Below are 15,913 nucleotides of genomic sequence, written 5' to 3'. Positions count from 1 at the left end.
ACAACAAAAAAACAATTAACTCTCCATTCCCCCTCTCATTTCCTGGCAACCACCATTCTACTTTCTGTCTCTATAAATCTGGCTACTTTAGGTACTTCCTATGATGGAATCATACAGTATTTGTCCTTTGTGACTGGCTTATTTAGCATAATGTCCTCACGGTGAAGGCAGAAACTTTTAAACCAGTTTTGTTTATGTCAAAGGGGGCTTCTTTACCTACTTAAGTAACACTACATAGTGGCTATTTCCATCCCACTTCAAGTCCTGAAAAACAAAAATGTAAAGATCTTCCTCTATCCTCCGATATGGACCTAGCTTTCGGGTTTTGATGGTTTTTCATTTTCTTTTTCACGTTTAGTTGGCTGTCAATTGGAAATTGTTATTTCCCCCAACTTTGGGGGAAAAAAATGAAAACCCAGTTGAAGTACATTTTTTTCCAAATGTATTTGAAATGCTCTATCTAGTTCTACGGTTCTGGATTGTGAGCAATCCTGAAATTCTAGAACATACTGGCATCATAACAAAAGGTGAGAATGACTGACAGCTGAATTACAGCATGGGAGAATAAAATATTTAATATTACTTGTCATAAATTTAGAAAAACCGGCCGGGCGCGGTGGCTCAAGCCTGTAATCCCAGCACTTTGGGAGGCCGAGACGGGCGGATCACGAGGTCAGGAGATCAAGACCATCCTGGCTAATACGGTGAAACCCCGTCTCTACTACAAAATACAAAAAACTAGCCGGGCGACGAGGCGGGTGCCTGTAGTCCCAGCTACTCGGGAGGCTGAGACAGGAGAATGGTGTGAACCCGGGAGGCGGAGCTTGCAGTGAGCTGAGAGCCGGCCACTGCACTCCAGCCTGGGTGGCAGAGCAAGACTCCGTCTCAAAAAAAAAAAAAAATTTAGAAAAACCAATCTTCCTTCCATCCTTCCCTTCTCTCTGTCTCTGTCTCTCTGTCTCTCTCTCTCTCCTCTGTGGTCTTCTTTTTCTAATTAGCCACTTTATTTATTTCCTAGATGGTCAACGTTAGATGGCTGCAGACATCATAGTGAATGACCTCAGGTGTTTCAATATTTGTGTTTTTTTTTTGTGAGCCCCAATTTTGATCTGTTGATGCCTCATAAGCTGATCCCTTTGTGCTCTTGGTTCAGTTCTGTCCAGTTCAGTAACCTTTTGTTTCCTTTGGAAGATACCAAATGGCTAAGATAGAGCCCTCCCTTTAAGAGCTGGTCAGACCGTAGAGGGAGACACACACACCCTCAGCTAACACCCCAGGAGGCCTGAGGAATGTCAGTAATAGAGGGTCAGGAACTACAGAGCTTCTCAGGGGACGGGATCAGCAACTCTGAGAAGAAGATGAGCTTAAGCTGAATCTCTCTATTCTCATCCCCAGCAATATGTCTTTATTTCTAATTGCTTTATTACGGTTTAATTATTATTATACTATCATATCTACAGTCTCTTTGAGTTAATTTTTAGTTAACAAAGATACAAGGATAGTAATATTTCATAACTTCCCATACTAAATGTCTTCTTTTCTTTTCTTTTTTTTTTTTGAGACAGAGAGTCTGGCTCTGTTGCCCAAGCTAGAGCATAGCGGCGCAATCTCCGCTCACGGCAACCTCCCCCACCCGCGTTCAAGCGATTCTCATCCGTCAGCTTCCTGAGGGGCTGGGATTACAGGCATGTAACATCATGCCCGACTAATGTTTGTATTTTTAGTAGAGACAGGGTTTCATCATGTTGGCCAGGCTGGTCTCGAACTCCTGGCCTCAAGTGATCTGCCTGCCTCGGCCTCCCACAGTGCTGGGACTACAGGTGCGAGCCACGGTGCCTGGCCCCATACTAAATGTTCTAACTCACTATTTAAATGTTGTTCTTTCTAAGTTCAGCCATTCTCCCATCTTCCCTATCTTGCAGCAAATTTCTTGCTTGCAAGTACAATGGAACTTATTAGTAATGATGTGTAAGGCTTTAAAGGATAAACCAATCACATAATGTCGGGCTGTTTCTATAGGAGGTTATGATATTTCAAGGGTCATAGTCTGTGCCTGGGCAAGTTTGAACCTCCAGAACTGCAGCCTGTGTTGTAACGTGGTGATGCTGTGGCTCCGGGCTCAGGAGCAGTGCCTCTGCTGAACAGGCTGCGGAGGGAATTCTGCAGTCCACACAGACAGATGGTAGGACTATTACTTTTGACCCTGGACTCCGCTTACTGCAAAGTGAGTTGGAAGATTTATTACTGATCTTTGTTAGACAATAACCCTGCTGAGTTCTAACTTCTTCAGAAGAAAATTGAGGTAAGGAAGAAAATAGCATGTACCATATTCTTTTACTGCAAAAGAAGTATATATAATACTTCTAGTCACGCTACAGATAACATGAAAATTGAAAATAATTCTGGATAGTCTCAGTTATGTGACAACATTACCTAATGCACTTAAAGGGATCATTCTCAACTATTTATCATACCCAAATACTGAAGAGTTGCAGAGTTAGATTATCTTATGGTGATTTACTTTTTCTTTCTAGTATGCTGTCTCTCAGACTAGGACCTACAAGTGTTAAAAGCAAAGATTTCTGTACACCCATATACACGGCAGCATAGTCACAAGAGCCAAAAGGTGGAAGCGACCCAGCTGTCCATCAACAGATGAGTGGATAAACTAATGTGGTCTATACATACGATGGAATAGTATTCAGCTTTAAAATTCTGACACATGCTACAACACGGATGAACCTTGAGGACATTATGCTAAGTGAAATAAACCAGTGACAAAAAAGACAAATATGACATGATTCCACCTACAGGAGGTACCTAAAGGGGTCCAACTTATAGAAACAGAAAGTAGAATGATGGCTGCCAGGGGCTAGGGAAAGTGGGGAACGGACAGTTCTGATTTAACAGGTATGGAGTTTCAGTTCCGCAGGATGAAAAGTGTTCTGGAGAGGGAAGGTGGTGATGGTTGCACAACAATGTGGATGTACTTAGTGTCAACAAACTGTTTAAAAATGGTTAGGCCAGGCACAGTGGTTCACGCCTATAATCCCAGCACTTTGGGAGGCCGAGGTGGACAGATCACCTGAGGTCAGGAGTTTGAGACCAGCTGGGTCAAAATGGTGAAACCCCATGTCTACTAAAAATACAAAAATTAGCTCGGTATTGTGGCATGCCCCTGTCATCCCAGCTACTCAGGAGGCTGAGGAAGGAGACTCTCCTGAACCCAGAAGGTGGAGGTTGCAGTGAGCCAAGAGTGTACCATTGTACCCCAGCCTGGGTGACAGAACGAGACTCTGTCTCAAAAAAAAAAATACTTTTTAAAAATGGTTAAGATGCTAAATTTTGTGTTATATGTTATTTCACCACAATTAAAAATAATTTTAAGACCATTTAAAAAATAATTCTTAAAAAATAAGTTAATGACAAAAGAGTAAAAATCTGCGTAGGGTGCAGGGGTGGAGGAAGGCAATTGAGAAAGAGTATTTTTTCCCTGAATTTCAGATCTGCTTTAGAAATGGACATCTCTGGGCCGGGCGCGGTGGCTCAAGCCTGTAATCCCAGCACTTTGGGAGGCCGAGACGGGCGGATCACAAGGTCAGGAGATCGAGACCACCCTGGCTAATACGGTGAAACCCCGTCTCTACTAAAGAATACAAAAAACTAGCCGGGCGACGAGGCAGGGGCCTGTAGTCCCAGCTACTTGGGAGGCGGAGGCAGGAGAATGGCATAAACCCGGGAGGCGGAGCTTGCAGTGAGCTGAGATCCGGCCACCGCACTCCAGCCTGGGCGACAGAGCCAGACTCCGTCTAAAAAAAAAAAAAAAAAAAAGAAATGGACATCTCTGCTTCTATCATAGCTGAGAAAAGATGCCACACCCCTGCCACTTTCCTCTCTCTCTCTCTCTGAGTGGTTCTTAACCTCTCTTTAATTTGGGAACATAAAGCAGCAAGTTCCCCTTAGCCTCTTGAAATTTTCCCAATTCACAAACGATGCCACCTACTCTAGCCTGACAGCTGCCTCCCCGGGACACGGTGAGCTAGCCCTCTTCTGTTACAGGTGCTCTGGTGAGACACAGGCCTCCTTTCCATGTGGGCCCACCCAATAGTTACTTCAGTATTCTTGAATTTCAGTAAAGAGAGCTGGGAGACAATAGTGAGAAATGACCTACTGTACAATAAAGAACCTCTGTTGGGAGCTGGGGCAAAGGCCAGGGTACTAAGGAAATGACTTCTTGCTCCTTCCAATATTGAAAGGATACTCCAGCAAATAAAAGGACTTTGCATAAAAGGAAGAGACAGGCAAGCCTGTGTTCAGCACTAATGGCACTAAGGGTTCTCATGAAGATTTCCTTCTCAAATTTATGCCACAGTTTACATGTAACCCCAGTGTTTCCTGCATTTCATTAAAAATAGACTCTTAGCTATTTCAACAGGAGATCACACAATCAGCTTTAAGGGCTCCCCAGTGAATTAGTGGAGAGAAGGAGTTAACATGTTCCTGAGCCAGAAAGAGAAAAGAGGTCAATACTGTTGGCTCAAGAATTCAATAATGCATGGAGCTCCTACTCCATCCCAGGGCCCTGCCCATTCTCTTATCTAATCAGCTCCATCTCTGACCTGTTTTCTCTGCTCCTTTACGACATATTTTTAAATGATGAATTTCTGTTGTCTTTCCCTGTTTCGTTGTTGTGCTTTGTGTGTGTGTGTGGGCGGGGGGTGGGGGGCAGCATTCTTTCCTTTTATTTTTATTTATATTTATCTTGTCTAGCAGGTAGAGGTTTCTTCAAGTTTCTAAATTGACAGTGTTTATAAATGTAATTTTTGATGCACTTTCTGTAATATATGGTGATCTGCAGCTCTGGGGTCATGCTTTCAGTTAATTTCCTGAAACTTAATAGCTTTATTTTTTCTCAAAGTAACACATTTAGTGTTAACTAGAAACATCCTTCCTATACAACCTCTCTGAAAACAGCTTTATGCTTTGTCTCTTTGGAAGCCTCTGTTCCCCAACAGCCATAATCTAGTTCAGAGATCTGAGGAATGAAGGCCATCTTGAAACACTTGTTATATAAAAACTAGAGGAGAAAATAAGGGTAAAATCCTAAGGATGGACGTCAGCTGATGATGTTATTTAACAAAAGGTAGTCTGCCCTAGTCAGCTCCAGTTCATTCCAGATAACCAATTTTAGAAACTCAGTTTTTGTTTCAGCAGAGACTAACGATCCTGGACTTCAGCAGAATTCTCCAACAGGGGAACCTTCAGCAGATGTGCTAGAGATAGGGGCAGTGATCCCAAACAGCATGTTTTCTGCATGAGGTCATAATCCACCAGGGCGTCTGGGAGGATACAGCACGCACACTTCTTACACTTTCTCAATACTCAGTTCAAGCTCATCGTAAAGACCCTGCCTATCATCTCCAAGGCACATTTGCTTCCATTATCTCATTTCTTAGGGATGTCTAGCAATTGTTTCAAATGTACATACATCCCAAAACACAAAACAATGCAGTATGTAGAGGATTAGCCCTCCACCTTGCATTCTTACCTCTTCTCGAGCTTCTCTGAACGATGAATTTGAAGTTCTTCCTCTCCTAGGAAGGGAAGACTTGGTGGTGTCTTCCTGCTGTCCAAAGAGCTCCTCAATGGTCTTTGTATCAATTTGGTAGTGATGCTCCTGCCTGGCTGCCAAGGTCCAGATGTTGGTTTTGCCCCGAACTTGCTCCTCCGGAATAGTTTTCCAAAAAAAGCTTCTCATTCGCTTCTTCTTACCAAGGTGGCTGTAGCCGTTCATATGAGTAGTTGGGGGTGGGCCTGGTGGGGCAGGTGGGATGGGAGGTTCCCCAGGAAGTGGAGGTGGTGGGGGTGGAGGAGGGGAGGAAGGACACTCTTCCCTTGAACATGAACATGGTGGAGATGGAGGGGGTGGAGGAGGAGGTGGAGGAGGTGCTGGAGGCGGTGTCTGCCCAATCATGAATCCAGGTGCTGTGGCAATATTCCCATTTTCTTTATCACTGGCCAAGGAGACACAATTCATAACATGCATAGTACTGTCACCTCCTATGGAGATAATCTCTTGGCCTTGGAGAAGACGACACAAACTTGTGTAGCACTTTTTCACCTGCTATCTGCCGCCAGAATAAAGGGCAACTGTCCTCTTCCAAACCTACCAAGATAAAACGAATATAAAATTAGTTACGGACAAACAGTTTCACATCAGCATCTCCCTTCAGAGGCTAGATCAATCCTCTCATATGAGTTGGATATGAAAATCAATGAAGGGCAACACATCCCAAGTTGCCTTACAAGGAACCGATGATTTTCTAAATGTGAATCAAATTTTACTACCTGGAAATTCTGCCAAAAAAATTGCAACAAATCCAATTGGAAACCTTACATTAATCAACAAAGCACATATATATTGAGAGCCTGCTATAGGCTCAGCAAGTATTGCTCACTTTATGAATAAACCACTTGTTTACTAACTAGTTTGTTCTCTTTGGACAATGGTTGCCCAACCCCTAGGGAAACTGCCCAAATTGCTGAAGCATTAGGCATTAGTGACCCTACCTTTTTCCAGTCTGGACATGTCTCCTACCAATCATGGGTCAAAAAAGGCATCTTGCACCTTGGACGGATAAGGCAGGGCATTTGGAGATGTATCATAATGGCCTAGCTCACTTCCCTGGAATCAGGGCCACCATATTTCTGCTCTGCCTGGTGATGTGGCTTTCCCCCAAATAGAGAAAAGAACAGCAGATATGAAAAATGAGATTCCAGCCCTAAATCAAGCTTTACTGCTTACAGTTTTAGACAAGTCACTTCGCCTCACTAGACTTCCATTTTCTCATTTGTAAAATTAGGAGAACACATTAAAGGACCTCTATCATCTTGGATTCTAGTTAAGCCACTCTTTGGAAACCATCACCTACCTCTTCTGCTTCTGACACTTTTAGCAAAGAAGAGATATGCCCAAGGACACGCTGCCCATGTCACATCTACTCCATGTCCCTTATACATAGTCACCAACTTACTTTAGTGGGTTGCATTTTTATGGAATTTCAAATGTTTGTTTTTGATGCTGGGCTGTTACCGATCTGATGTCAGAGGTCAAAACAACTAAATTTCTTCAGATATGAGAACAGGTAAGTGGGAGTGCAGAAAGGCCCCATGTAGGCTATTGAGTGAGCACCCCAACTAGATGGGAGTGTGGAAAGGGGACTATTTCCTCCAGATCACAAAGGGCCATACACAATGGCTTTTTACACTGCACTTCGGGATGTAATTATCTTTTTACAGCACCACAGTCAAAGCCCATACTTACAAACCATAAGTTAATCAAATAATTTTGGACTACACAGAAGTAAACAATCTGATCTCACAGATTCAAATATTACAAAATGATTTACATAGAACCATATCTGAAAGACAGGGCTGCCTTGGGAATAACAGTGGAGATTCTAGGAATAGACTGCTTTTTCTCAGAAAGTTCTGCTGCTTTCGAGATGTGCAACGTGAGCTGAGGTCAGTAACGTCACCTACATTTCAGCATCTCATCTACAATATAAGGAAATAATTGTACCATTGGTTTGTATAAAAGTAAAGAGCTAACACATGTATGGTCCTTACCAAGATGCCTGGTACACAGCTATTATTTATAACAATAACAAGCTGTTATCATATGTGCATATAATTTCCCTTTATTTTCTTTTTCTTTTTTTTTTTTTTTTGAGACGGAGTCTCGCTCTGTCGCCCGGGCTGGAGTGCAGTGGCCGGATCTCAGCTCACTGCAAGCTCCGCCTCCCAGGTTTACACCATTCTCCTGCCTCAGCCTCCCAAGTAGCTGGGACTACAGGCGCCCGCCACCTCGCCCGGCTAGCTTTTTGTATTTTTTATTAGAGATGGGGTTTCACCGTGTTAGCCAGGATGGTCTCGATCTCCCGACCTCGTGATCCGCCCGTCTCAGCCTCCCAAAGTGCTGGGATTACAGGCTTGAGCCACCGCGCCCGGCCAATTTCCCTTTATTTTCACAGGTATTACATTTGCTTTAACATATGTATTGGGTTTATAGATAAAATGCCAAGTTACCCCTGACTGCTAGGAACAAACTTGTAATATTTCCATTCTTTGCTATCGAAGTTTGTGAGATCTGTCCTTTCTCAATTCTTGGTGATCATCTATTAAATTGTCTCCATATTTCTTTTTTTTTTTTTTTTTTGAGGTGGAGTCTTGCTCTGTCGCCCGGACTGGAGTGCAGTGGCCAGATCTCAGCTCACTGCAAGCTCCGCCTCCCGGGTTTATGCCATTCTCCTGCCTCAGCCTCCCCAGTAGCTGGGACTACAGGCGCCCGCCACCTCGCCCGGCTAGTTTTTGTATTTTTAGTAGAGACGGGGTTTCACTGTGTTAGCCAGGATGGTCTCGATCTCCTGACCTCGTGATCCGCCCGTCTCGGCCTCCCAAAGTGCTGGGATTACAGGCTTGAGCCACCGCGCCCGGCCAATTGTCTCCATATTTCAAAAGCAAATATTTTAATGAAACATTTGAATATTGGAGTTCTGAAAACTGCCTCTATATGGAAGGAAAATGGCATTTCCAGCTATTAATTGGATACTTTAAAAAATCATTTTAACCATTTTTAAGTGTGCAATTTAGTGGCATTAAGTACATTCACAGTGTTGCACAGCCATCACCACTGAATACTTTTTAAATACATAAAATAGAAAATTTTCTTCAAGCTGACATACAGCTCACTTGAGATGCAACTGGCTTCTAGAAGGAGTTTTCATAATTATCATTAGGGGCATAACTAGGCTGTTTTCATAGTTGGCACCCTTAAAGCAAATGACTCATTGTCAATTACAGTTTATAGTTACATTTGAACTCTTCTTTTTCAAGACTGTGCAGGTAATTTTGGCAGTTTATCCTTACATATTTAACAATACTTTGGTACATAAAACATCTCATATATAAAAGAGTGGTTAATCCTCCAATTTACCTCCAATTCCAGATATGCTGACTTATTTATAGATTATCCCTCTTAAGAATGGTGATAAGCTCAAAAAGTCACCAATCTAGAAAGCAATAACTCATTCATTCAGTGCTGCATATGTACAGATGTGCCACTAAACCTCACAATGCAAATACAGAGTATTGACAAAGACTAAGGAAGACTATATACTCCAAGGTTAAGCAACCTCACTGTTTCCTAACAACAAAGCCAGAAAGGTGCATGTTTTAGTACTGTGCTTTGCACAGAGGAAGTGTCAGATAAACAATTGTCAAAGTAAAAAGTGACACTTGTTAGCTCTGTATTGGGATGATTCTAACCAATGCCCCATGTAAAAGAATGTTATTTTTAAGTTAAAGGAAACAAAAGAAAATGTACCACACTGTCCCTGGTATGCTGTCTGATTAATTTTTTCCCAGGGTAACACACAAGGATCCTAGCCCCACAACAGCTTCTAATGAATAGGTTCGCCAGCAATGATTAGCCAAGGAGCTAATGCTTTTACTACTCTTACTCCAATAGGGTTTCCCCCTGGGCTAGGATGTCCAATGTGAAAGAGGTGGCAGGAAAAGCAGAGTACAGACAGAATTCTAACCCTTTCCACAGCCACATGGAAATTAAAATAGAGAATATACAAAAGAACGCTGGATTTGCTGCAGTACTACCCACAGTAGAGATGCAAACACACGCTCTCCAGGTACACTAGGAGAACGCAGGAGATGACACAGCCCTAACAGACCACACTAACTGCCTGTTTCTCACAGCTGACAACTGCCAGTAGGGACAATGGGATTAGCCCCCACTCTGTCTGGAAAATGCTAAGTAGTCCCATCAATCTGCCCCTGGGGAAGAGAGAGACAGGCCTGTATGTAAGATCTCAGCTACAGGTTGGAGACCTCAGGAACAGGATGAGGATAGCTGCTAAGGCTGACAAGTGCCCAGCTCTGAGTAAAATGCAGAGCTGTCATGGCTGGGTTCTGAAGATGGGAATGTCTCTTCAAGTCCCCTAAGTGCTACTCATGACCCATCAGAGTTGTGTTTGAGTGATGGACTCTCCCAAAGAGGCTGTAGCTCAGTTGAGCATCTTTTAAGTATATGAAATTTCAGGCCGGGCGCGGTGGCTCAAGCCTGTAATCCCAGCACTTTGGGAGGCCGAGACGGGCGGATCACGTGGTCAGGAGATCGAGACCATCCTGGCTAACACAGTGAAACCCCATCTCTACTAAAAATACAAAAACTAGCCGGGCGAGGTGGCGGGCGCCTGTAGTCCCAGCTACTGGGGAGGCTGAGGCAGGAGAATGGCGTAAACCCGGGAGGCGGAGCTTGCAGTGAGCTGAGATCTGGCCACTGCACTCCAGTCCGGGCGACAGAGCGAGACTCCGCCTCAAAAAAAAAAAAAAAAAAAAAGTATATGAAATTTCAATAAAGCAGTGCTGTGATCATGTACTTAACTTTTAGTTAATTGGCAGGCAAAAAATATTACAACGTTCATTAAGGGTCTTCAGAGTCGTCCCCGGCCCCCTCCTAAGCTCTCTTGCCTAAACAGCCCGCTGTACTTTTTCCTTGGTGTCAGAAACATCCCTAGAAGTTCTAGCCTCGGCCAGTCGTGGTGGTTCACGCCTGTAATCCCAGCACTTTGGGAGGCCGAGGTGGGCAAATCAGGAGATGAGGAGATCAAGACCATCCTGTCCAACATGGTGAAATCCGTCTCTACTAAAACACACACACACACACAGTAGCTGGGCGTGGTGGCGCGCGCCTGTAGTCTCAGCTACTTGGGAGGCTGAGGCAGGAGAATCGCTTGAATCAGGGAGTCGGAGGTTGCGGAGGCGGAGCCAAGATCGCGCCACAGCACTCCAGAGCCAGACTCCATCTCAACAACAAAACAACAATAACCAAAACTAGAAGTTCTAGTCTCTTGAAGGGAATCAAGAAAAAAAGAGTAGGCCGGGCGCGGTGGCTCAAGCCTGTAATCCCAGCACTTTGGGAGGCCGAGACGGGCGGATCACGAGGTCAGGAGATCGAGACCATCCTGGCTAACACGGTGAAACCCCGTCTCTACTAAAAAAAATACAAAAACTAGCCGGGCGAGGTGGCGGCGCCTGTAGTCCCAGCTACTCGGGAGGCTGAGGCAGGAGAATGGCGTGAACCCGGGAGGCGGAGCTTGCAGTGAGCCGAGATCTGGCCACTGCGCTCCAGCCTGGGTGACAGAGCGAGACTCCGTCTCAAAAAAAAAGAAAAAAGAAAAAAAGAGTATGTAGGCTTCATCTCACAGTGTATTTAAGGGGACAGCATGTTCCTGGACGTCAGTTTGGAGCTCAGGACTTTTTTGAACGAGGACCAGTGGGGTCTTGGTGCTCAGCTGGTCACTCACTCCTTTGGTCAACAATAATCAAAAGGAACATCAAGGAAAACCTGCTATAAACCTTTCCCCTTGACTCCTGGCATGTGCCATAGATGAGGTGGGGGCAGGAAGGGCTGGCCCACATGCTTCTGATGACAAACCAGGGCAGAGCAAGCCGAGTTCGGAGAGCAGAAGTAGAGAAACACACAGCCCTATTTTATTGCATTTGGGAGAGAAGAAAAGGATGGGGAAAGTATGGACAATTCTAAACTGGAATTCTTACTCTCACTCCACTAATTCAGGAAAAGGCTCCTCCACCACCACTTATCTTTCAAAACTTTTCTTGATTATTAAACACAGAATGTCAGTCGGTACAACGACACAGTCGGGCCAGAGCCGGACTGTCCAACTCTTCTGTGAGTTCCGTCGTCTGTGTTCCATCTGCCTGTATTCCAGGCAGTAGTGAAAGAACCCAGGACAACGCGTTCCCAGTCAGCGCCTTCAATCTGCAGCACAATGTAAACATTCACAGACGTCCGAGACCAACACCAGAGAGCGGAGGAAGAATGCCTGTATTTGAATGTACATTTTCAGTTTCTCTCACTGTCCCAAAACCAAGGAAAAAAAAAATAAAAAAGTACATGCGTGCCAAAGGATGCTCTAGAGAGAGGGAAGGAAGCGCTGGCTGCTCCTTCCAGGAAGACAACTGTGGGTCAGTAGAAGGGGGTCACAGACGGCCGAACCCCGGAGATCCTTTCTGTCCACACAAGAAGTTTGAAAACCGACCATTAAGCTCGGAAGAAATTCGGCCTAGGGGGTCCTGGGTCACCACTTCTTTCAAGTTTGGATACATAGTAGTTTACTAGGTCTCCTCATTAGCCAGCGGTCCGCAGCCTCCTTCCATCCCCAACCCAGAACCCTGTCCCCGCCAGAGCCACTCACCAACAAGCCACCAGCTGGACCGCGAAACCCCCGGAAGCCGCGCTGGGGGGGCAGCAAACTGAACCCGAGAGGGCGGCCCCGCGGGCAGCGCGGAGCCCCAGCCGGGTCCTTATCAGAGCCGGGCAGGAGCTAGTCGCCGCACCAGGGTGGGGCGCCGGTGCGCGCGGAGATCAACGCCCACACGCGCCGCGCCGGCTCTGCGGCCGGGAGAGAGGCCGCCGCCTGCAGGGCGGAGACTGCGGGGCGGGCGCCCAGCGCCGGCGGTGCACGACCCTCGGCCTTCCGCAGGGCCGACCGCTCTTCCGTCCGGCGGCCGCAACTGGGTCGGCCGCCGGACAGGCTCGCCCATTCCCGACACCCACCAACATCGGGCGGGCGTCTCGGCCCCGCCCCCACCCCCCGAGGGGCCCCAGCTGGAGAGCCCACGCCCCCGACGCCACGCCCCCCGAGGCGCCAGCCCCTCTGCGGGGGCTTAGCACGCTGCGCCCAGAAGTGGGGTGGGAGACGGCTAACTAAGGGAGATGTCCATGTAATGGAAACGAAAGTGGGGTGTCTTGCGGCTCGCAGACACCCTGTCTGCGGCGGCCGCGCGCTCCCGCCCCACCCCGAGCGTCCGCCGCGACATCTTCCCACGTCCCCCGTCCGGGTCGCAGGCGCGGGGGAAAAGCCTCACGGTCGCACTGCGACTCTGCCAAAAGGGAGCCGGGACGAGCCGGTGAGAGAAAAACGGGGGAGACTCCTGGCGTTTGAAACCGATCAGAACCCGCTCTCCAAGAGCTGGGGACACCCCTTGTCTGGAGGCTGATCCCCAGCCCACCCGCTTCCTCCCCCTCCCCACACTCCTCCAGGCGCGGGGCGCAACTTGTAACCCGAACTTCGCGCAGCCGGAGCAAGTATGTCGGGGCGAGAAGCGCCTAGTCCTCGGTCCGCACCACCGCACTGGGTCCCCGCCACCGCCACACCACTATCTCAGGGGCTAGGCGTGGCCCCCGGCTGGCTAGGGAGCCGAGCGCGGCGCCGCGGCTGCGCATTCTGTGCGGGACGCCGCTGTCTCCCACTGGCGGGGATAAACTAGGGGGCGGTTGATCTGAAATTCTTAGCCACAGCTAATAGTCAATCACCCAAGTGCGACCCGTGGCAGCCCGGCAATGCAGCTCGTTCTCCAGACGCGGGTCCACACCGGCGCGTCCTCGCCTCCAGGGACCGATCGCAGTCCTCCGCGGCCGGGTAAGAGCGACCGCCTAAGTCACCCGGGTGGATGTGGAGGGAGATGGAACCTCCTTTCCAGCTTTCCCGGTGAGGCTCAGAGGAAGCCGAGACCCGGCACCCATCGGCCGCGCTTCTCGGCGCCTCAGCCTCGGCTCCCGGCCAACACCCCGACCCCGACCCTCCCGAGCTGCGGGGCTCCAGCTGCCCGTGTCCCGCGCCGCGGTCGCCCCCGCCTCGGCTGCCCTACCCGCACTCACCCGCGGCCAGCGCCACCCGCTCCTGGCGCGCAGACCGCTGCAGCCTCCCGCCGTTGTGTCGGCGCAGCGGCCTCCTCCCGGTCACTGCAGGCCCCGCAGCCCCGGAGCGCGAGGGGGCAGGGCGGGGCGGGGCGCTGCGGCGGCCTCATGTAACAAAGCTGCGGCCCCGCTGCTCCTGGCCCGTCGCGAAGGGCAGCGCGCCCTTTCCTGCTCCGCCCCTCCCTCGCCCCCCTTCCACCCTCAGCGCGCCACCGTCACCGCCACGCGCTCACCTTCACCTGCGCGGGGCCCCGGGGGAGACGCCTCGGGGCACACTGCCCCCGCACCCGAAGGCTGGCGCGGGGCTAGGCCAGGGGCCACCGAGAGAAGTAGGGGCGGCAGGAGGTGGAGATAGCTGGGCTGCCCAGAAGAGCCAGGTGTCCTCAGGGAACGGGCAAGAGGAGGCGCCAAGCTGGCTTCTGAACCTGCAAGTGCCTTTCACAAAGGAGCCTTTGCGGCAGCCTCCCGGGAACCCTCTCTTGTGCACACGGGCGCGCACACACTCTTATATACACGCGCGCACACACACACACACACCCGCACACGGCCCCCGACGCACGCGCCGGACCACCCTCTGCCCCAACACTTTCTTCTCCCTGGAAACCTAGTAGCACTTGGGCGAACTGTCCTGTCCCAGCCCCTGCAGCTGAAACCTGGCTGGGCCAGAGCTTCCCAAAGGTCAGCTCCTCCCTGGGGCCTGCCAATCTGTAAGTTTGTTACCGTTTTTATTTTGTTTTTGTTTTTAATTTTCTATGATGATAACAGGAACCTTTAGGTTGTATTAAAGCGTAAAAAGACCCCTCAAAAATTTTTGCCAGGCCTGATCGAATGAACGCATGCTGTCTGGGAAAGGCACGCTCCTCACAGAAAGAAACAGGGGAATCGATTTAATCACTTTTTTTTTTTTTTCTTTTTTTCCATCAAAGTGACTTGGGCCGCCAAGCAGTGAGAAGCAAGTAGTTAAAGAAAACATCCCGGGCAAACCGGCTGACCGAAAATCCACTGCCGGGGTAGGGAGGCGCCCTCTACGGGGATGAAGTCATCGCTACCTTTGACTCTTTGATTCTAGATAATCGACCAAGACTTTTCCAGCCTAATGCCTGACGCCTTTCGCTTCCTCCACCCTGGTCCTCAGTCCCTGAACTCCCAGGACGGAATTCCTGGCCTCCGTATGCAAGCCTTGGATCGAGAAAGAGAAACTATTAGTGTAAACAAACCCATCAACAAAAACCAGAACTGTGCCTGCCAATAGCCCATTTCTTGGCCATTGATCCGAGCATGAAGAGAAGTGGATCCAACTAAGAGAACCTTAAAATCTTAAAGAATAAGAAAATGTAATAAAGAGAAAGACAATGTCATGCTCAGGGAGCTAATATTAATCCCCAAAGGAATATTGACTGTTCAGGCTCAAGTTAAATTACAGCAGATTGAAAGTGAGGAGTGGAGTGGCATCTTCTTTTCTCTTACTGTCGACCTTGTTAAATGGGGACTCCACACTCCCTGCCTACTCCTCCCTCCTCAGCCCCATGACAGTGGCATCCCCGCAACTGTATTGAGCATGCGCTCTAAAAACAGTTACTTTTTGAGAAGTCAAGTCTGGTGACCCATCCTCAGCCCCTCGTCCCTTTGATCTCCTTGGCAGCATCCTACCCTAAGGCCTTCTCTATGCTTCTCTGGCCTTCTCTGCTGACCCTTCTCTTCCTTTGAGGACAGTAACAAGGTTCTTCCAACTCTTGATATCCCATTATCCCATAGAAATACCTTCTGATTTCAAATTGAACCCATCCAGATGTTGTGGGGCCTGAAGCTTGTATAACTCCTTGGGGAGCTTCTTAAAGGAAAGCAATAAAAACTTACAAATGTAATACTAGACCTGTATCCTTGGAAGGGCCCAGGGAAAATGAGGGGCTTGGAAACTTGAGCTTCAAGGTACATCTCCGGGTTTCTCTTCAATGTCAGGGACTCTTGAATCCATATTGTCATTGTAAAATTTGAAGTCCAAATTCAAATATCCAAAAGTCAACTCATCTTTCCCTCAAAACTAGTACTCTTCCCGCACCCACCACCTCCCCCTCTTTACCTAAGACCTGTTTTTTCTGTTTGAAATCCTAGCTT

The 15,913-nt window shown here is 48.1% G+C and overlaps 1 protein-coding gene and 1 long non-coding RNA gene across 2 annotated transcripts in view; one reads left to right on the top strand and one right to left on the bottom strand.

The window, feature by feature from the left end:
* Positions 1-12,822, bottom strand: part of FHDC1 (FH2 domain containing 1) — a 42,444-nt gene extending 29,622 nt beyond the window's left edge. Inside the window, 2 exon segments of the mRNA XM_033215509.1 lie at positions 5,549-6,166; positions 12,294-12,822. Coding sequence (XP_033071400.1) covers positions 5,549-6,046 — 498 coding nt within the window. The 5' untranslated portion in view covers positions 6,047-6,166; positions 12,294-12,822.
* A 194-nt stretch (positions 12,823-13,016) lies between these two features.
* On the top strand, positions 13,017-15,663 carry LOC117086033. Its single transcript, XR_004438184.1, has 2 exons — positions 13,017-13,520; positions 14,725-15,663. It is a non-coding gene; the product is annotated as an uncharacterized LOC117086033 (long non-coding RNA).
* Positions 15,664-15,913: the final 250 nt, after the last annotated feature.

This window comes from Trachypithecus francoisi, unplaced genomic scaffold, assembly GCF_009764315.1.
Source record: "Trachypithecus francoisi isolate TF-2019V2 unplaced genomic scaffold, Tfra_2.0 Lachesis_group1, whole genome shotgun sequence".
NCBI classification, from domain to species: Eukaryota; Metazoa; Chordata; class Mammalia; order Primates; family Cercopithecidae; genus Trachypithecus; species Trachypithecus francoisi.
This window is presented reverse-complemented; position numbering and strand designations above follow the sequence as displayed.